General features: G+C 49.1%; 1 protein-coding gene across 4 annotated transcripts in view; it reads left to right on the forward strand.

Moving 5' to 3' along the window:
* Wbp1l (WW domain binding protein 1 like) overlaps positions 1–21,407 on the forward strand; it is a 59,263-nt gene that overhangs the window by 17,707 nt on the left and 20,149 nt on the right. The window contains exon 1 of one of the 4 annotated variants that reach the window (XM_029472336.1): positions 6,635–6,805. The exons of the other annotated variants lie outside the window; for them this stretch is intronic. Coding sequence (XP_029328196.1) covers positions 6,779–6,805 — 27 coding nt within the window. The 5' untranslated portion in view covers positions 6,635–6,778. Of the gene's footprint in view, positions 1–6,634; positions 6,806–21,407 lie in introns of those variants that run through there. 4 annotated transcript variants of the gene reach the window in all.

A 21,407-nucleotide genomic window follows, 5' to 3' on the forward strand; every position in this document is an offset into this window, starting at 1 on the left:
ATTAAAGATGAACAGATTGTGAGTGAGACACAAGGCCGTTTGGTGGACTACAAGTCTGTAGTCCTTGCACTTGGGAGGTGGCCGGAGATAAAGCTCTTTGTCTGTTAAGTTGCAAGTTTGAGGCCAGCCTGGACTACAGGAGACTGACCGTCTCAAATAACAATAACAAAAGGCACACACAGGAGGGTTTCCTAACCCCTTCATGAAGTTTCTCGAACCCGAGGTCAGATTCAGGTATTCTCCCGATCTTGTACTGGTTTGTCGGGTTTTTGTGGCCAGGAAAATGAAATGTTACTAAGCATTCCTGTTTTGCAATTCCTTCCTTCCTCCACTTTTTTCCCTGTGTATGGTGTGTGTGTGTGTGTGTGTGCGTGTGTGTGTGTGTGTGCGTGCGCATGTGCACATGTGTACATGTGCGTGAGACCACAGGTAGAGCATGGATGTCTCTCTCAGTTGCCCTCTACCTTATTTTGTTGAGAAGACTCTCACCAAACCTAGGTCCGTGCATGAGATTTACAGAGCCTAGGTTATCTGAGACTTTTATCAAGCTGCTCAGACCTTAGAAGAGGAGCTAGGCTTGGGGTGGGGGAGGACGGTCGTGAGGAGTCACAGGAGGGGGTGGAGCACCACTAGGAGGCTTTCTGCAGGTGCTGGGACCCATCATCCCGGGCTGCTTCAGGTTGGGATGCTGCGAGCCCTTGCCTTGGGTCAGCCATCACTGCATTTGCTTTCCCACCAAAGAGTGGACCACATTATTTTTATCTTGCCCAAAGTTTACATAAAAGTGAAAGAAGGCAGCTTTGGTGGAGCCCAGGAAGCCCCAGTCATCCTGAGGGAGTTCCATTTCCTGTGGCTTCTGGGTGTGAATCCGACAGGTGATGTGACCTGGTCTCTCTTTTGTTTCCGTTCTGTCACGATCCTCCTATTACAATTTCCTCCAGTGCTACAGTTGGAGCTAGGGTCTCACACCTCTCATGCAGCAGCAGGCAAGCACTCAATCCCGGAGAGACATCCCTGGCCCTTTTATTTCAGTGCAGTTTAGGATACGTGAAAAGTGTCTGCAGACAGCTTGCTAATTCCCATGTAATTCTTGGCTATGCACCTCTTTGGTTAGATGTATTTATAAGGTCAGAAAGACACCCAGATTTTGGCACAAAAGTAGACTCTTCTGTCCCTCTTGAACAAGTCGTGCTCCTGGAAGTGTCTGTTCTTCGTCAGTGATGCCTAGAGTCACCAGGAGCTTCAGTAAGCCCTAGACCCAAGATAGCAGACACCTACCCATCAAGTGAATGTCTGCGGACTGATCGTTCCAGTCCAGAAGCATTCTCTTACTGGGTTCCAGAAGTGGGAACTGTCAGTGAGTTTTAGCTTGTGTAACTCTGACATCCTTCCCTCTTGAAAACATGGAGATTAAAGCAGGATCCGGGGCCCATTCCTGTCCCAGCATGAGGGGAAGGCTGAGACAGTAGGACCACTGAAGGGCATCCTGAGCTACGTATGCCACATGGACCTCAAAGTTGTAGTAATCCTCTTGCCTCTGCCTCCCAAATACTAGGCTTACAGACACGCACTGCCATGCTTTGATTCTTGCCTCCTTTTCTTTCTTCCTCACCTGTTCCGTGTGTGTCCATCATACTGGGCTCCGCACAGTGTGCTTAAACCCCCCCCCCACACACACACACACATAGGAGCTCCTCTTCCATTCTTGCAGCTGCCTCTTGCGCCATTCTCTTCCTCAGGAGCTCTTAGGCTGACGTCTCTACCCAGCCCTTTTATTTATTACGCAGTTCCTGTGTTTGTCTCAGTGTGTGCTTGTCTTTGTCCAAAACCGGGTAAGGAAACTTTCCACTGCTTTGACAGCACATACACTAGAACTGTCCATCAGAGTTCTTCACCACAGTTCCTCCTGGTGGCTGGAGGCAGCTGTTGAGTATGAGATTCCCAAATGAGTCTGGGAGACAATTTTAATTTCTATCAAAATACTCTTTCTGTGTGCCAAAACCATTGCGGAGCCACGCAGGCCTGGGTGAAGTGCTCGCTCCATCTCCTGGGGGTGGGGGGGGGCACCCTAAATGAGTTACCTCATTTCACTCAAACTTAGGTTTTCCCGTCTGGGACATTGGAACTCTCAGTCTCTGCTGAAGCCTCCTTTTCTGGAGATCTGAATGTTACTTGATGTGGTGCGCGAGGTTACCTATTGCAGCTAAGGACTCTCCCTCCTTCCCTGAAAGGCCCGGAAGAGGAGAGGAGTCTTGGGCTTTCAGGATGCTTTGAGGAAGGAGCAAGTTGTGTGACTCACAGTATCCCACGCGCGAGGTGTACGTTTCCTGCCTCAGCACGTATGCTGTGCGTCTGCCCTTGTCCAGCTCCCGACACAGATAAGCCAGGATTCTTGGTTTCTGGCAGCTGAGCAGACTTCTGCGTGGCCGCTCGGCAGCAGTCTGTGAATGTTTGTCTGGGGTGGAATCTGACCCGTGGCATCTCCCACGATAATCACTTCAGGATCATTTTGTTAGCGCATAGCTTTATGCGTATTGAGAAATGCCCCCACCCCCAACTTCCTTGCTACTCTTTTTCTTCGAGTGAATAAATGGGTCTGTGCCCAATGCTAAGAAAAATCAAAAGTTTGGATGTTTTGTGTTGCCCAAGCCTCTGGAAAGGAGGCTGTCTTGGAGGCCTGCGAGAGCACCTACTGCCCTAAGGCCTGGCAGCTGTCCTGTTCTGACAGCACCATTCTCTCTTCACATCCTTGACTGTAAGATAGACCCCCCTAGACCTCTACTCTCCTATCAGAGGGTCCCATGACCGCTGTTCCACAATGTCCCAGAGAACCTAGGCCCAGGAATGTCTCCAGCTTGGTCCTGTATGGGTGCTGTTACATATTGAGAACAAATGAGAACCTTAGACTTTGCCGGTCATTTACCTCATAGAACTCAGTTCACAAAATGTGTGCCAAGGCCGTGACTACCGCACACACTGCTGTCAGCTCCCGTGTGAGTCTTCTAAGGCATTCTACAACCCCACCAGGCTGTCTGTGTGCTCTGTGCCTGACAGTCACCTTATCCTCACAGCTACTTCTTGGATCCATATTTCTCCCTCTTGGTAGCTCTGGTCTTTTGGTATCTTTGACTCTTGTATCATAAAAAAAAAAAAAAAAAACCCTTAAAGCCAGAGCCTTCATTTAAAATCTTACTGTCCCACAACTAGCTGAGTGCTGTATGCTTCAGCTACTGCCACCAAGTAGGGACAGTCACACTATATCCTGGGTTGTGGGGTTGAGGTAGAGTGCCTGAGTCTGACTCAGGTTACGATAGAACAGATAACCAGAAGTGTAAATAGAGATGTACGGATTGTCTGGAAACACGCTGTCAGAAGACTTAGACCACATCAAAGAGTAATGTCTCTGAATATATATGCTGTTGCAATATGTCTCAAAATAGAAAGTTAACCACAACCCAAGGGGTAAGGTTTTTTTGGCAGTGCTATCTTGGAGGGTTCTCTGGGGAGGAGAGGGCTGAGCCAACAGGACACTAACCGCGCTCCGGGGCAGCAAGCGGTGCTAGCTTAGAGCATTGTGACAGCTGATCCTGCTTAGTTCTAGTGTAGTGTGGCTTCCTTTTTAAGTTGGTAAGCTCTGCGTTCAATTTAATTCTGCCTTGACAGGAAGATGACGGAGATTACTTGAGGGAAGACTTTATTTTTGGCTCACTTTCCACTATGAGCCTGGATCACTTGAGAAAAGACTCTCCCAGCCCCACCCCCAGGCCGGCAGCCATGGCCATCTTGCTCCTTAAACCCCAAAGGACTGGGTTGTGGTGATGATATTTGTCACTGGATTGTAATATTTCTAGGGCATGGCAGAAAGTGAGCTCACCTCCCTGAGAGTGCCTGAATTAGCTACCCCCCTTCTTTTCTGTCCTCACCCCCGGATTTCAGTGTTGAGGGAAGGTTAGTCACCAGCGGGCTGAGGCAAGAACTAGGGTAGTGTGAACACTTGTCAGCACTTTTTTCAGAGCATTTGATGCTGTTCTTGGTAAAATGCCGTCTTGTGCTCAGACATGTATAATCTTAGATGTGCCCCGGCAGCCCCTTGACTGGAAGCCCTGTCTGGTGCAGGATCCACAGAAGGTTGATCCGTGAGGGGGAAATCCGTCTGTCACACAGACCCTGACAGTTTTACTCCTTCCCAAGTTGCCATTGAAGTTGCCATTGATGAATATTGTTTAGAAATGCAGGGGTTGGACATGTGGCTCAGTTGATAGAGAGCTTGCCTGGCATGTGTGACATCTTGGGTTCTGTCCTCACCACCACAGGTGTGGCACACACCCTTCTAAGCCTAGAGCTAGGAAGGTGGAGGCAGGAGCGTCAGAGGTCAGGGTTCTTTTTAGCTGTATATAGCTGTATATAATGAGTCTGTGGCCAGCATGGGCTATATGAGACCCTGTCTCAAAGAGGGCTGCGGTGGAGTGCAGGCATGATGATGGCTCGAGCCTGCAATCCCAGCATTTGGGAGGAAGATCTAGGGCATCCTTGGCTAAGTGTTGAGTTCAAAGCCAGTAAGGGTTATTTGATATCTTGCTTCAACCCCCACTCCCATCAAACAAAAAGAAATATGCAATAATTCTGTAACCCATCAAAGCAAGGCGTGGGAGTTATCTAATGGTGGTATCCCTGGCGCTGAGAACACTCACTGCCTGGCACTCCATGGGTGGTCAGTGGGTGTGAGATAGATACCCAGGAGCATTGACATCATAGCACTCCTTCCCGAGAACTGCAGGTGCCTGTCTGTCTTGTGAGGTTGGTACAGACTAGAGCTGTCCAGGAGAGACTGGAGACATATTTCCTAGTTTGCTTGCCAAAGTTAAATTGTGTTTAACATGTTTTCTGGTTCCCAGTGGTTGCCAGGAAACTGAGGAAATGAGGGGAAGGGGTTGAAAGCCAGCTCACTGGTCTTTGATGTCCAGTCTCATCTGTCTGGCAGTTCAGCCCGTTTGTGAGGGCTTACAATGGGCTGAGCATATCTTGAAAATACATTATTTGCCCCAGCGTGGCTCTCTGGGCTCCAGGCACCCACAGAGATAACCACTCAGTATACCAGCCTTTTGTCTTCTCAGCAATAAAGTAGGGGGTCTGTCCTTACAGGAGCCTCATGTAATGGCTCAGCCTGCTTGGTATATTAATTTTCTTGTCAGGAAAGTCGATGTGACCTTGGCCATCAGCTGTGACCTGGAGGGAGCACACTGTGTCTGGTTGGAGTCTGATGGTCAGGCAGCATGTGTGGCGCCCCACTGTGCTGGGTGCTGGGTGCTGTGTCTGATTGGAGTCTAAATGATTAGGTAGCTCTCGAGGCACCTTACTGTGCTCGGCGCTGCAGAAATCCTTTTTGGCTTACATGGGTCATGCCCAGCAGTATCACTGTCATGGAGGCCTTTGGTAAGTCTCACAGAGGGAAAAGAACTGCAGGAAATTAGACAAAGATGAACCATATGGACTCTTGAGTTGAGGGAATTGGAGTGGATTTGCAGTCTAAGTTACCAAAAAGTGACTTTGTTCCCTTTGAAACTGTTGGAGTCAGTGCTGAGCTGGGGGTGTGGTATAGCCCAGTGGGAGAGCCCATGGTGGGGCTGATGAGTTCAATCTCAGATCACACACAAACACCCAGAGAGTTATTTCTGCAAATCCACACCCAAACGTGGAGCTTGTGCTGGGGGATGTGTTTGGTGGAGGATTCAGGTCTGGGGAGTGCTCCCAAGGGTGCTCCTCAGGACACTGATCCCCGATCAGGACACTGACCCCCGATCAGGACATTGACCCCAGGGGGCTTTGCTTCTTTGGCAAAGCTTTCTGGTTGTCTCTGAGACCCAAACTTAGTAAAGAAGCAGGGCAGATCTAAGGGGGCAGAGCTTTTCCGAACTGAGGAGAGTCGGTTTAAATATAGCTGACCTGCACCGCTGGCGGCTTGGGGGTGTGGTGGGACTTGTTGTACCCTTTGTAAGGCAAGTGAGGAAAGATGCTGGCACCTGGGCACACCCAGTTTGTTTATGAAACATAAACTCCTCTGTACAGCAGGCAGCCCAAAGCAGCAGCCAGGGTTTCTACCTAAGCTGGGAGAGATGCCTCTCCGGGCCCCCTCTGCATCTGCCTCTTCCCTGAGAGGTTGGGGGGGGGGCGGCTGACTATGGTTTACTGAGCATTGCCACAGGTTGGGATGGGGTGAGAGAAGTTTCTTTGAAACAGGTAGTCACCAGGTTTGGGTTTCTTTCCTGAGGAGAAGCAATACCTTGGGAACTAGTCCTTATGCAGAGAAGCACGGCTCGCTCTCTTCAGTTTCCCAGACCTGATTTGCAGGCCAGGACCGGGTCAGAGCAGGGGGAGCGAGCAGGCCCCGCTCTAGGCTGGTGCTGGCATCATGGCTTTCCTACACATCCTCGGTGTTCCATTCCTCAGCAGCTGTCTGAAGTTTTTTCTGCTGTGCCTGAACTGATGTCATTTCCCCCTTGGCAGACAGCTTGGGCTGTGCTGCGTCTGAGATATGTCACGAGAAGGTGGGGGTGGGTCGGGGCCAGGCGGGGGCGGGGTGGGGGTGGGGGAGTAGTGAGGAGAGCAGGCGGTCCCGCTGGGTCCCAGGACTCTGTTTACTCTCTGCTCTGCTCTGGAAGACCAGAGAACGGAGAACACACGGAGCTGAGCAGTCACCCACCACGGGCCATGCTCACTCCGAGACCTTAACTTTTGAGAGCCCTTTGTTGCTAACCTTAGTGGACGATGCTCCTCCAGGATGCCTTTCCTCTGGGGGCTTAGACAGGTAATTAAGCATTGATCTTCGGCTCGGGAAGGGAGGAAGGGCGGGACCTGCTGTTTTACCTCTCTTTTGATAGAGGGCATGTTTTAGAAAGTATCTGAGTCTTGGCAGGGTAGCTCCAGACATTTCTAGCCTTCTTTGCTTGCTACTCGCTCCTAGGCTCCAGAGCCTTCATATTCTTAACCCCCCGTGTCCCTGAGGTGACTCTAGGGCTGTCCATTTCTGACTCTGCATTAGCAACGGTAAAGCTGTGTGTGTAGTTAGTTTTATGGAGGAGGCTGTTGAAGAGTGAGGCATAGTAGGGTTCTTGTTGACCCTCCCCAGCCCCCATCCTTCTCCATTTTGATTTAGTGAGGCAAGAGCGATTTCTTCCCAGTCCACTGGCTCTGAAGGGGCTGGGGGAGGGGTGGGCAGTGGCTCTGAGCCTCCCTGCACAGGAAGGCAGTTTTCTTTCTTTTACATTGTGGCCGTGGGGCTGAGGTAGTCTGGACACTTCAGGGGCTGGGGTTGGAACCGCTTGTTTTGGCCCTGCTTGACTGATTTGCACGCCAAACAGACCCCTGTGGCACAGGCTTGATGCTTTGTTGGCCACTGTTGTGGGGGTGGGGTGGGGTTCGATTCCTGCCGGTTACTCAGTGTGGAATGAGAAAACAGTAGCAAGGGACCGGACCGACTGCTGTCCCCAAGCATGGACACTGAGCCAAGTATTTGTTCCAGGGCTTCTGAGAGCCTGACACTCCACCCCCCTCTCCGTCTGAGAGGCATGTCTATATCGGAATGTGTAACTGTACCCAGCAGCAGGGCTTCAGGAGGCACGCATCCTCTGACGCCTGCCTGGGGGGTTGGGGGGAGGAGGCAGAGCCATGGTCAGCTCAGAGACCCCCTAGTCAGAAGGGAGCCCTGAGGGCCAGCTGGTTACTCTCTGAGCAGAGTGCAAGGTGAGCAGATCTCCCAGGGGTGGCCCGAGTTCTTTAGAAGTGGGTTGGGAAAAATGCCTGGAGCAGTCTGTCACTGCCAAGTTTCAGAGTGGTCCTCTGAGGCAGCAGATGGGTGACAGCTCCATGAGAAAACTTAAGAGTGGTCCTCTGAGGCAGCTGATGCGGGACAGCCCCACGTGAGCACTGTGCGCCCTTCCCTAAGAAGAGCTGCCTTTGACCTTGGAGCATGGTAAGGTCTGGAGGGGATGTAGAGCCATGTTAGACAATGAATGGATGAAACATCCCCTTCAGCAGCTGGGGTACAGTGGAAAGAACAGGACTGGGAGGACAGGAGATTTGAGCTCACTCAGACTCCTCCAGGGTCCCCCACTGGCTGCAAACCCCATCCTTGGAATGCAAGTAACAGTATCTTCTCGAAGACGATGTCAGGAAAGAACGCCGTGTAAAACACCAGCACCTTGGCTGGCCCTCAGGAAGCTCAGAATCTTTGTGTGTGTGTGTCTGATGCCAGGGTAGAACCTCGGGCTGGGCTCAGGGCAGGCAGAGGGATCACTCAGCTCCAGCTCTTGAACTATTATTCCTATGTCTAATTTGTGTGCGTGTGTGTCTCTGTGTGGGTGAGTGTGAGTGCTTACACAGGCCACACGCACTGGATCCTGGAGTTACCCACCGTGGTGCTGGGAATTGAATTCAGGTCCCACAAGAACAGTGCATAGTCCTGACTGCTGAGCCCCCCTTCCAGCCCTACTCACACATGACTGCAGTGGCACCGGAGCAAGAGGCTGCAGACCCCTTTGCAGACGTTGAGTTCAGTGTCTATGTACACCCATCATTCGGCGCCCATCGTTGTACACTGACTCGGAGTTGAGAGGCTCTTTCTTACTGTACCAAGACAACTTCATCTCACGTGCTGGAGGGACCAGAAGTTGAAGGCCTCTGTCCCAGAACCCCAACCCAGCTGAGAGAATGAGGTGGTGGGGAGCATTGAATTGCGGCTCTCAGAGCATCCTAAAGGACCAGAACCGGTTTTCTAGGCTGATTCCTGAACAGTTTCCTGGCAAAAGACCAGAGGGCTTCTAGATGACCCCTAACACCCTCAGCTTCTGCAGTTCGACCTCTGCCTGCTGAAGTATTTGTAGCTTACATAGTTTTGTTATTTCAAGCATTTCCGTACATGACAGTCCCATATATGGAGTCACATAAAACCAGTTGTCTAATGATCCTTGGTGATAAACTATGGGCTCCAGGATTGACCTCGGGCTGTCAGGCTTGCACGGCAAGCACTTCCTGTCTGCTGGGCTCTCACTGAGGGCAGCCTGGCGAAAGGATGCGAAGATACAAGGTCCTTTCTTATACTGCATACCAAATAAGGACCTTATGCCTAACTCCATTGTTCTCAAATGTCACGAGAGTAGCCCAAAGAGGGGTTTGTTCAAATGTAGTTTTTGTTGATTCTTCTGGGGCCCAGGAATAGTAGTTCTGTTAAGTTGTCCCAGATGTTCATGGTCTACATAATTTCAGATATATTCTGAGAGATTCTGGCCTCGGGGGTTTAGAGACAAGACAGCGTGTAGGGATATGAAAGGAGAATGCTCAAGGATAAGGTAATAGAGGAGAAAAGCCACTGGATCAGGCCAGTGGAGGGTGGACATGGCAGGCTTTCCTGAGACATTCTCTGACCGAGCCTGACGGATAGTTTACTAGACACCTAAGCTAGGGAAGGAGCAGCCCAGACAGATCAGGTGAGGCGTGTGGATCACCTCAGTGAGAGCCCAGCAGTGTGGCTTCAGCTTGTTCCTGCAGATGAAAAGAGAAACTGCCTTTTCTCTGTGAATCTTGGGGTTGAGTTTGTCTGATACAAAACAAGAACCCCTAGGTGTACCAGGTATCTTTTATCATTATAGAGTAAAAGGGATCCCATAAGGCCCTTCATCATTGGATGGATGGATGGATGGATGGATGTGTTGATGGATGGATGGATGGATGGATGGATGGATGGATGGGTGGATGGGTGGATGGATGGATGGATGTGTTGATGGATGGATGGATGTGTGGATGGATGGATGGATGGATGGATGGATAGATAGATGGATGGATGTGTAGATGTATAGGTAGATGGATGGATGGATGGATGGATGGATGTGTGGATGGGTAGATGGATGTGTTGATGGATGGATGGATGTGTGGATGGATGGATGGATGAGAGCATGACCTGACTTCAGTGTGTGTGAAGAGCAAATGAGCCTCAGAATGTGTGAATTCTTTCATGTAGGACAGTGAGGATGGCTCAGTAGGAAGAAGTTACAATGTTAACCAGAGAGCAGTCCACAATGTGTGTGGAAGAGCCAAGGTGTAGAAATTTTCTGGTTGTGCTGCTGTGTCCCAGGTTTTAGGCAAAGTACACAGTTAGGCACACTGTCCTGTTGTGGTTTTCTGGCCAAGAGAAAGTCAATCTGGGTGCTTTTTTTTTTTTTTTTTTTTTTCTTTTTGAGAACAACACAGCGGCAGCAGGGGCTCAGCCTGCAGAAAGGAGTGAATTCGAGTTCTGACTGTGTCAGGAGGTGTTGGGTTGGTAATACTTAAGATTCTTAGGATCAGCATTCTGTACCTGAAGAGGATTGTGCAAAAGAGGTTCAAAGCCTGTTCAGTATGCAAAGACGGGTCAATGCTCTCTCTGACCTGGGAGGGCCGCAGTCTCCCCTAGAATCAGTGTGTGGATCATGGAGACTCACTAGGTGCAGATCATCCTCACACGACATTAAAGGGAACAGGTGGCTCAGAAGTTCCAAGGCTGACAAGAGGACTTGTGCAGGTGATGGTCCAATTGTTACACAGTTGTTCCAGCCAGTGGAACACAGGCTAGACCCTTGGAGACAATAACTTACATTAAAATTCTGTCTTCTAGGGGGGAGGCCTACTGTGTCCCAAATTGTCTACATCGCGGCTGCAGGAGTGGGGTGGAGGTGGAGGGTTTCTAACACCAGAAATATGTGTTCTCCAGTGGGACTGAAAATAAGTCTTTGACCTTCTTGGAGTCTTTTGTCCATGTTGAAATTGGTCATGACAAGAGGCATAAGGAGGCCGACTCCTGGTCTCCTTGAGGAGCTATCTGCAACCTTTTTTAAAATTGAGAAGGGGGAAGGGGTCTTGTTGTAGTGGCTTGAACCCTTAATCCTCCGGCCTTAGCCTCTTTGGGGGCAGTGCAACATAGGCCTATTGTTGTCCACAGCTGCCGTTCGCATCCTTGAGTGACTGGTATCCGCATGCCCTTGTTGGTATTGACCAGACAGGCGGAGTGCTGGACCAGTCTCTCCTCGGGTCTGAAAGCAAATGGCCGGGGAAGCGTCCACTGGTTAGAGCTTAAAGCAGCTGCTCCACACACTTGGCTGGGTTTTGTCCCCAGCAACATAAGCATAGAGCAAATGACCTGAGAGCCACATAGCACTGAGACCCCCAGGCCAAGCTACAGCGGGAGAGCTCCGACTGGGGATAAGGAAGAGGTAACTCGTCAGCTTCCGGCTTTGGGTTTGCTCACTATTCGCCAACATTTACTTGGGGGATAGCATTTATTACTTCAGGACCACCACCACACGTGAGGGGTCTTACCTCCGTATTGCCAAAAGGAGAATGGAATTGAAGAGGTCTGTGCTCCAGCGTGCCAGTGAGTGTAATGGCTGTGACTCATTCCCTAGCAATCTGGCTTGGGTCCTGTAGCCTGCTCTGTGACAGAGGACCAGGCTCTGGCTCCTCGTCACCCGGACCCTTTTGAGCTTAGCCTCCACCCCACAGGGATCAGGGCAAACTAAGCAAGATTCAGCTTGGAAGGGAACTAAGCTGTGTATAATGCAGCAGCCACCAAGGTGACACTTGTTTATATTGTTGGAGCCAGAGCCAGAATCCTTATCTGGACTGATTGTAGAAATCTTGCGACAGGCAGGGGAACACCCCTCCCTCCTCTGCCCTGCCTGCAGTGGGAGGTGAGGAAGGTCTTTTTTCCCAAGCCCGCCTATGTTAGGGGTTGAAGCCCTGCAGTCTCTGTAGGAAGATGCTGCATTTTTGGGGGGTGTGACTTGTTCTTTGTGACATCTCTGATGAGAACGGTTGAAGAAAGACCAGGACCTGGTGGCAAAAGGAGCCTATCTGTTGACTGCGACTTTTCTCTAGGACAGAGTCAAAGACAACGGTTGCTTCCTCCAGTGATGGAGAGAGAGCCCTTGATTTTGACCCACCTCTTTTCCTTGAAGAGGTAAATTTTACTCCATGAAAACAATAATTTGATCATTAAAAAAAAAAAAAACCTAATTTGGGGGCTGGAGAGATGGCTTAGTGTGGTTAAGAGCACTGGCTGCTCTTCCAGTAGGTCCTGAGTTCAGTTCCCAACAACCACATGGTGGCTTACAACCATATATAATGAGATCTGATGCCCTCTTCTGGCATATAGGCATACATCCAAATAGAGCACTCATACATAAATAAGTAAATCTTAAAAAAAAAAAAAAAACAAACAACCCTAACTTAGTTATATTAAAAAAGCCATAAAAGTCCTTGTCTTGCGGGAATTTCTTCACATGTCTTAGCAGACTTCACTGTTTTTTTGTTTTGTTTTGTTTTGTTTTGTTTTGTTTTTTTGAGACAGGGTTTCTCTGTGTAGCCCTGGCTGTCCTGGAACTCACTTTGTAGACCAGGCTGGCCTCGAACTCAGAAATCTGCCTGCCTCTGCCTCCCGAGTGCTGGGATTAAAGGCGTGCGCCACCACGCCCGGCCACTGGTTGGTCCTTTAATTCTCCATTACTAGCACATCTTGCTGTTAGCGGCTGATCTGCAGGTTGTGAGTTGAAACAACCCTGAGTGGTCACCTGCCTTAGTTTCTGTGTCATCTATGGCCACTGCTTATTTGGGCAGAGCTCAAACCCTGGACCTCAAGGAAGGCAGAAGGCTAAGGAAAATTGGAAGTTGGAAATTATTAGCCTTGGCTATGTAGTGAGTTAGAGGCCAGCATAGGCTATGTGATAAGACTCTCAAAAAAAAAAAAAAAGGAAAAGAAATAATGCCATATCTTTGTATTTCTTTAATCAATGTTCCCTTCTGTGATATACATTTCTTTGTAGATTAATGTGTCACTATGTCGAAATGTATTGTGTATTCTACTTACAAATACACAAAAGTAAAACCTGTAACCTTTGCCCTTTCTGTGTCCATTGTAGGAAGTTTTGAGCCGTGAAGCCTCAAATAGAAGTAAAGAATAAAAACATATTCAAGAATTAAAAAATAAATCCTGTCCAGTGACTTAGTTCTAGAGTGCAGCCTGGGGCAGCCTCCAGAAAAGGATGTTGGCTCTGCAGATGGCGGGTGTGTGACACTGGCTTCTCTTCCTGGAAGCAGTGTGGGGTTTACTGGTACTGTGTTCTGTCTGCTGTCGTCCCCCCCCCCCCCCCCCGGCTTTGTAGTTATTGTTTGGCTCCTTTGCTCAACAGACAGGATTTTCCAGGGGCTTCCACTGAACTGTGTCGCAAGGCCTCAATTTTGGTTTCAGACAGCGCCTAACTGAGTGCGTGGTTTTCAGTCAAGGGTTTGGACATCCTGGTCCCCCGCCAACCACAAACACTCATGACGTCCCACCCGGAGTATGGCTCTGCAGTACAATGCAGGGAAGCCCTGGGATGAGCTGGGGCGGACTCCAGCCATCGCGGAAGTATCTGCAGCCATTCTCCCACCTGAGTGAGGTTCTGAATTTTGGAACCTGGCTCAGTTTGTGCTGGATTAGTGTAAACCTGGGGAGCTGGGGGCTCATTTCTTACCCGTCTGGGAAATGAGAGCTCTAGGCTTTAACCTTGGGAGGTTCTCTGCAGGCTGCTGCATGAGAGACCAAGAGTGACTTATTCCAAGGGCTTCATGGCTCCCTAGTCCTCAGCCTAGGGTTTTCTGAAGGGCTTTTGTTGGGGTAGATGCATGTGTGATTCTGACCTCAGTCTTGTCCTTCGGGAGTTCACAGAGCACAGAATCCATAAGCCAATCAGCGAATGAGACTTCACAGAACACAGTTATGTGATTTTTGTCTAGAACAGTGCATTAAAACTAGGGGCAGTTTGGCGTGTGCAGTGCCCCTCCCCCCCATGTCTAAACACGATTGGCTGACTATGGGCTCATGGCTGACTAAATGCAAAACCCTAGGCTAGAAACTCCTGACACCAGTCTGTTGCTGTTCTGAGAGGGAGTCATGGGCCTTAGAGAGGAGAGCTTGCTATGTAGCTAAGGCTGGCTTTGAACTCATAACTCTCCTGCCTTGGTCTCCCCAGAGCTGGGATGGTAGGTGTGTATCACTATGCATGGAATGGCTGATGTAATAAAGGGAAGGCAGATGCACCTTTTCCTTGTTTGCCTAAGCCTCCTGCATTCGTGACCTTCCCTAAGACTTGGGCCTTTACGGCCAGTTGCCCCCTTAGTCAGCAAGGACTATGTCTAATCAAGGACAGACAAGTTATTTTTTGTGTGTGCAGAGGAAATAATCCCAAGCCCTTGTAGACCTGAAATCTCATCTCTTACCCCGTGTGAGCTAGGTATCTACCCCCCAGCAGGGCCAGATGGAAATCTTACCCAGATAACTCGACACAGCTTACACAATCAGGCAGCAGTTACTTTAATATTAGGCCATATTTCGAGCCCCATCCACTGTAGTCTGATTCTCATAACAGACCAACCCTGTACCCTTTCCTAAACCATCGGGTCTGTTTCAATCTCTAAATGTAGGTGTCGAGTGTTAGAAAGTCCTTGATTCTTTGTAGTTTTTCAGTCCTAGAGGCAGCTCCTTGGCGACCCAGGGTTTCTTTATCTGTTCACAGAGAGAGCAGTTTCAATGTTACTCTCTAGCCAAGGTAGGAGCAAACAGGCGTCTTGAACACTGTGGACTGGAAGGGACAGCCACGTGAGGTGAGCCCTATGGCGTGTGCATTTTGCTGCTAGTGAAACTGGTACTCACCAGTTTTCTCTTAAAGCAGGCCTGTGACACAGCCTTGATAGCTCAGGTCCCTCTGAAAACTATACCTTTTCTTTCTGGTCAAAGAAATGGGTATTTCCTCACATAAACAAACAGACAGGTACTTGACACGGGCGACCTGGTTCTCTTCCCATTTGCTGAGGTGGTGGGGACTTCTGAGTACCAGGAGGACTAGGATTGGCCCTCATGCAGCAGAGGGGCTCTGTCTGACGTGGGACATGTGACCGAGGGGTGTTGCTGATACTCGGGCCTCCCCGGCCTGCCTTACCCCCAGTGACCAAGAAGCAGGAGGAGGTAATCAGCCACAGTCAGGGATCAGCCCAGCCCAGCGTGACTAAGTCAAACAGGAGATGGCTGGACCGTCATTGGCATGAGGGGAGGATGGACGGAGCCAGGCCAGTCTGTGCTCTTGGTTTTTCTAGAGTAACAGGAAATGTGGGGTTTGGAAAATAAATACAGTTTTAAGATTTGCTCTTATTTTTATTATTTATAAGCATAAGTCTGTGCATGTATGTACAGGTACCGGATGCCACATGAAGGCATTGCACTGGTTACTCTCGCGATTATAGACCACTTGATGAAGGGGCTGAGACCTGAACCCTGCTCCTTCTAGAAGAGCAGCAAGCACTCCTACCTGCTGCAACATCTCTCTAACCCTGTATTTATGTTCTTATATGTTGGTGCTTCCCTCCCTCCTCTCCCTCCCTCCCTCCCTTCCCTCCCTCTCCTTTTAATGGACAGTGGCTCAGTCAGTAAAGTCCTCTAACACCTATGTAAAGAGCTGGATCAGAGACTGGAGAGATGGCTTAGCCGTTAAGAACGCTGGTTGCTCTTCCACAGGATCCAGGTTCTGTTCCCAGCACCTACATGGCAGCTTACAACTCTAGTTCCTGGAGATCAGACAACTTCCTCTGACCTCTGTGGGCACCAGGCGCACGGTGCACATACCTACTTGTAGGCAAAACACTCATATTCGTAAAATGTAAGCAACTTAAGAAGAAAAAGATAAAGTGTCTCATACTTTCAGAAGTACACAGTAAGCAGCTGCCCTGCCTGCACCCAGCCTGTGCCCTGCCTGCACCCAGCCTGTGCCCTGCCTGCAGCGTTTCAGCCCTCTGCTCTCTTAAGTCAGTCCTTATTAAAAGGAGTCACACATCATAGAGTCCTGCGGAAGAAGAGGCTAGTGAGATGGGGTCACTGGGGCCGCCTTGTCTTCTAGGGGTGTCCAGGGATGGAAGAATGATCCTATAGTATGGTATCTTATACCCCTTGGCCAGCCAGACCCCACAGGGCTATAGCGCCAGGGCCTTACCAAGTGGGCCTTAGGAAATCCTTGGGGTGTGTTGCAGCTTCGGGTTTTCACTCTGGGATTTTCCTATAGGGTCAGGTGGCTCTTAGTGAGGTTGTTGTCCGCGTTCCTAATAGCAACACAGGAAATGGGTTTTCATCTCTGCTGCTCTGTTTGGGGGCAGTTTAATGAGGTCTCAGTCACGAGGCAGCTTCACAAGCAGCAGGACTGCCAGGTGGGGGCTACCTGGCGAGGTGTCACTTGTTTTTAGAATATATGTTTATGATTTACTGTGTCTTTTTTTTTTTTTTTTTTTTTTTTTTTTTGGTTTTTCGAGACAGGGTTTCTCTGTGTAGCCCTGGCTGTCCTGGAACTCACTTTGTAGACCAGGCTGGCCTCGAACTCAGAAATCCGCCTGCCTCTGCCTTCCGAGTGCTGGGATTAAAGGCATGCGCCACCACTGCCCGGCTTTATTACGTCTTTTATGGAATGGGACGTAGGGCAAATAATTTAATACGCCCTGATTCTGAGTCGATGCTTTTGTGACTAACTGTTGGGACATGTTTGGGATTCTAGAAAGAACATTAGCCCTCATCTGTTCTAGAAAGCACAGAATGTTGCTTTTATACATATTGCACATCCAAATCAGGGAGTGCTTTTAGCTTTTATTTACTTTTTTGTTGTTGTTTATTTTTAAATTTTGTGTGTATACGTGCTTTGCCTACATATATGTTTGATCATCACATATGTGCCTAGTTACCCCCTCAGGTCAGAAGAGGGCATCCGATCCCTGGGACTAGACTCAGCAGACAATTGTAAGCTGTTATGTAGGTGCAGGGAATTGAACACAGGTCATCTTCTAGATCAGCCAGTGCTATTAACAGCTGAGCCCATCTTTCTAGCCCCTAGTTTTCATTTTTAAATGTGTGTGTGTGCGTGCGTGTTTGTGTCTGTGTGTGTGTGTGTGTGTGTGTGTGTGTGTGTGTAGACAGTTTCATGTAGCCCAGGCTGGCCTCAAGTTTGCTGTGTCGCTAAGAATGGCCTGGAGCGCCTCATCCCCCTGCCTCTGCCTCCCAAGTCGTAGGATTGCACTCCAGTGCCACCATACCTGCTCAGGGAATGTTTTTGCAAGGAGAATTTTCAGTCAATGACCCCAGAGTTCTGGCTGTCCCTTAATAAATACCTCGGGTAGTTCTGCTCATCAGCACTTAAGGGAAGGCTAGCATGAACCTGTTTCCTCGCTGCTTTCTAGAGCATTGCTGGCTCCAGGCTCTGGACCTTGTATCTAGAGAATGAATGGGAGAGGGGGCAGAGCCCTTAAGGGGTGAACCACACAGCCCAGCCACGAGCTGTGAGGCTGACTCTTTATCAGGCTGGTCTGCTGCTTCTGTCAGCAGAACTTGCAGATTTAGCTCAGACTGTTCTTTTGGGAAACTGCTGAATTCTACCAAACAGCTTAAAAATCCTGCCCAATGCCTCTGTGCACGTGTCTGAATCTTGGTTAACATCTTAGCAGTAGCCTGCTCTTTCAGAAAGGATGCACTGCGCCTTTCGCTAGCAAGGCTTAAAGAGTAATGGCCAGGCACAATATACATTATGGGGGATACAAAATTAGTATATGATAGCCTCACTGTGGGAGAAAGGAAGGTTAGACTAATGTGGGAATCAACAGGCAGGAGCCCTGCTTGGTCCTTCCTCCTACCTTGTTCAGTGTCCCCTGGGCAAATGAATGCACCCTCTCCCTTAGCTTTGCACATAGCTGTAAAAATGATGATGGCGTTGTCTTAACTTTCTGGTTGTTAAAAACACAGGTAGCAGTGGTGGCACACACCTTTAATCCCAGCACCCGGGAGGCGGAGGCAGGAGGATTTCTGAGTTTGAGGCCAGCCTGGTCTACAAAGTGAGTTCCAGGACAGCCAGGGCTACACAGAGAAACCCTGTCTCAAAACAAACAAAACCACAAGAAACACAGGTAGCTGGGCATGGTGGCTCACATCTTTAATCCCAGCAATTGGGAGGGAGGGAGAGTAAGTGGGTTCTGTGAGTTCAAGGCCAGCCTGTTCTACATAGTGAGTCCCGGGACTAGAGAAAGATAGGCTGCTCAATCTCCATCCCACCCTCATCTTCCCCCCAAAACCCACTAAGTAAATCCATATAGCTTTGGAGAATAATTTTATAACCACCCATGGATCTTTTTCTGAGGACTTAAAGAGCTGGCCCTGAAGGTCCTGACCTTTCAGGATTTGGTTTGCTGCCTCTCCTTGACTCTCATCTGTTTTGTGAAAGCTTTGTTCTCTTTTGGCTTCAGTCCCTAAGTCAGGAAAACTCTGTCCCAGTGGATATGCAGTGCAAGAACTTGTCTGTTTTCTGGAGAGCCATTCCCAGGTTCAAGAATGGAAGAAAATTATCTTACTGTTTACCTTGCAGTTGGAAAGTAATTGTGAGAGTTTCAAAATGATCGTTAAATCTATCAAAGTCGCCGTGATCTAAGGAGAGACTCGCAGAGGCCAGGCTTTTTGCTGAGCCCCCGAGATCTGCTGGACCGATCGATACCAGCTTCCCTTGAAAACACCAAGCGCGGGGTCTTCTCTTGCGGTCCCCAGCTTGGAGCAGCGCCCAGCATCTTCCTGTCCTTCAAGCTTAATTCCGATACCACCCTCTCAGGCGTTGCCCGCACCCACCTAAACCTTGGTCCTCTTCTGTTCTGTTCTGGTGTCCTGTAGATACAGATAACTAGTCTTTAAACTCTGATTTTATTTGATAAGGAGGCCATATCTAAAATCTTCTTAGTTCTGTTTCATAAAGTGTACTAGATATATTCATTTCCACCCCAAGATTCCACATTGTAAACGTTCTGGATTCCTTTCTTGAGCTGCCTCTGAGTAGTGCCTTTCTTCCACTCTCCTCTCTCCTTGAGAACTTTCCATTTCCGCGTGTTTTTCTCACCGAGGAAGGCGCATTTGTTAGGTAATTTCCTCAGGCCTGCTCTCAGGGTTATTACTTGTTTTTTACTTTGTCAAATCTCTGTATAACCCGTCTACTGAAGCTTTTACATTTGACCTATTTTATGTGGGTAGGCAGTCTGCATGTAGAGGTCAGAGGTCAGCTTGCAGGTGTTCCGCCCTCTGCGCTGTGGATCCTGGGGATGGAACTGGGATTGCCAGCCTTAGTGACAAGGGTCTTATCTGTTGAACTATTGCCTCTGCTCTGCATTTTTTTTTCCCGAGACAGGGTTTCTCTGTATAGCCCTTGCTGTCCTGGAACTCACTCTGTAGACCAGGCTGGCCTCAAACTCAGAAATCCACCTGCCTCTGCCTCCCGATACTCTGCATTTTTATCATAGATAATTTTTCCAACTTTGCCCGCTCTTGCTCTGACTCCCCACCCCCACCCGCTCCGCCATTCCCGCAGAAGACCTGGGATGCTTTAGGACTCTGCGTGGCACAGTTGCCCGGGGCCACTCTGATCTCTGCAGTTTCTACTTTCTACTGCCCAATCAACCATTGGCCACCATCTTTGTCCTTTGATAATTTCTATTTCTCACGGCCTGCTCTTTCTTTTGGGCTTTAATTATTTGAAACCTCTTCCTTTTGTTCATGTGTGTTTATGTTCAAGAGTATGCCTGTGTGTGTGCATGTGTGCATGCTTGTGTGTGTGTGTGTATGGAGGCCAGAGGACAACCTTGGGTAGTCTTCTTCAGAGTCCATTGTCCCTTCTGTTTGAGATAAAGTCTCTCTAGCCTAGAATCCCCAAGTAGGCTAAGCAGCATGCGCCTGAGGGACTCACTTGTCTCTAGATTTCCATCACTGAGATTTCAAATGCACAGCATGCAGACTTCCCATGTCTTACCCAGGTTCAGACCTGGTGTGCTGTACCCAGGTTCTGGGACTGCACTCGGGCTTCATTCTTGCAAGGTAAGTTCTTTACCAGTGAGCCATCTTCCTTGACTCCTTCCTTCCTTCCTTCCTTCCTTCCTTCTTTCCTTCCTTCCTTCCTTCCTTCCTTCCCCCTTTCCTCTCTTCCTTGTTCCTTCCCGCTACCCTCCTTTCATATTTTCTTTATGTCTTTTTCCTGGATGGGGTACCCTGCACCTCAGACTAAATCCTGTTGGTGCTCCTGCCTGAGCCTGCCGAGTGCTGTAATTTTATATCAGTAGCCACACCTAGCTGAACCCTCTTACATCTCCTCTGGCCACTATCACATAAGTTCATTTTCCTTCTAGCTGGTATTAGCCTATTATTTGTTGAACTTCCCAAGTCTTGTTTATGATAAATCATGTTTTTATATATTTTGTATTTTTTTGTTTGTTTGTTTTTTGTTTTGGTTTTTTGAGACAGGGTTTCTCTGTATAGCCCTGGCTGTCCTGGAACTCATTTTGTAGACCAGGCTGGCCTCGAGCTCAGAAATCCTCCTGCCTCTGCCTCCCGAGTGCTGGGATTAAAGGCGTGTGCCACCACGCCCGGCTTATATTTTGTATTTTACTTGCAAACTCTTCTTCAGTCGAGCCTCATTTGTGGGACTCCTCACTGTGCGTCTTGGCGTTTCTATTGCTGTGATTTAAACACCATCACCAAAAGCAGCCTGGGGAGGAAAGGGTTTATTTCAGTTTACAGTTTCACATCACGGTCCACTGTCAGGGCAGGAATCTGGAGACAGGAGTAGAGGCAGAAGCTGTGGAGGGGTTCCACTTACTGGCTCACACCCACGGGTTGCTCAGCCTGCTTGCTTATAGCACCCAGGACCACCAGCCCAGGGGTTGGGCTCACAGTGAGTTGCACACATCAGGCTCAGTTAAGAAAATGCCATAGTCTTGCCCCAGGCCAATCTGGCAGCAAATTTTTCTGAATTGCCTTGCAGAATGACTCCAGCCTATGTCAAATGGACATAAAACTAGCCAGCACCGTTGATCCCTGTCAGCCCAACACATAAAAACATCACTGTTCAACCAGAACCCGTCATTCTCATTTGTCCCAAGATGGCATGTCAGCATCACATCTTAAAACACGGGGCTCCTGGCTAGATTTCTTTGGTATTTATATTTCTTTTGCAGGATGTCACAAGGCTGTCGCTCCCCTGGGAACTGCCTCCACCCCTCACCCCGCAATTCTTCTAGAAGTCAGTTCTCTCCTCCCACCGTCTAGGTCCTTGGGGGGTCACTCAGGTTGTCAGGCTTAGCCACAAGCACCTTTACCCACTTAGCCATCTCACAGGCCCAAGTCTCAGCCCCCTCCTTCCACATGCTCCTGACTGCTGGGATCAGGCAGGCACCCCATGCTCTGCTCTGGACCTTTTTTTTTATTACACTTTTAGCCTGAAGACTTTCAGGCTGTGTAATGTCTTAGGGTTTCTTTTCTGTGAAGAGACACCATGACCAAGGCAACTCTT

Source organism: Mus caroli, chromosome 19 (genome assembly GCF_900094665.2).
Source record: "Mus caroli chromosome 19, CAROLI_EIJ_v1.1, whole genome shotgun sequence".
Taxonomy (NCBI): domain Eukaryota; kingdom Metazoa; phylum Chordata; class Mammalia; order Rodentia; family Muridae; genus Mus; species Mus caroli.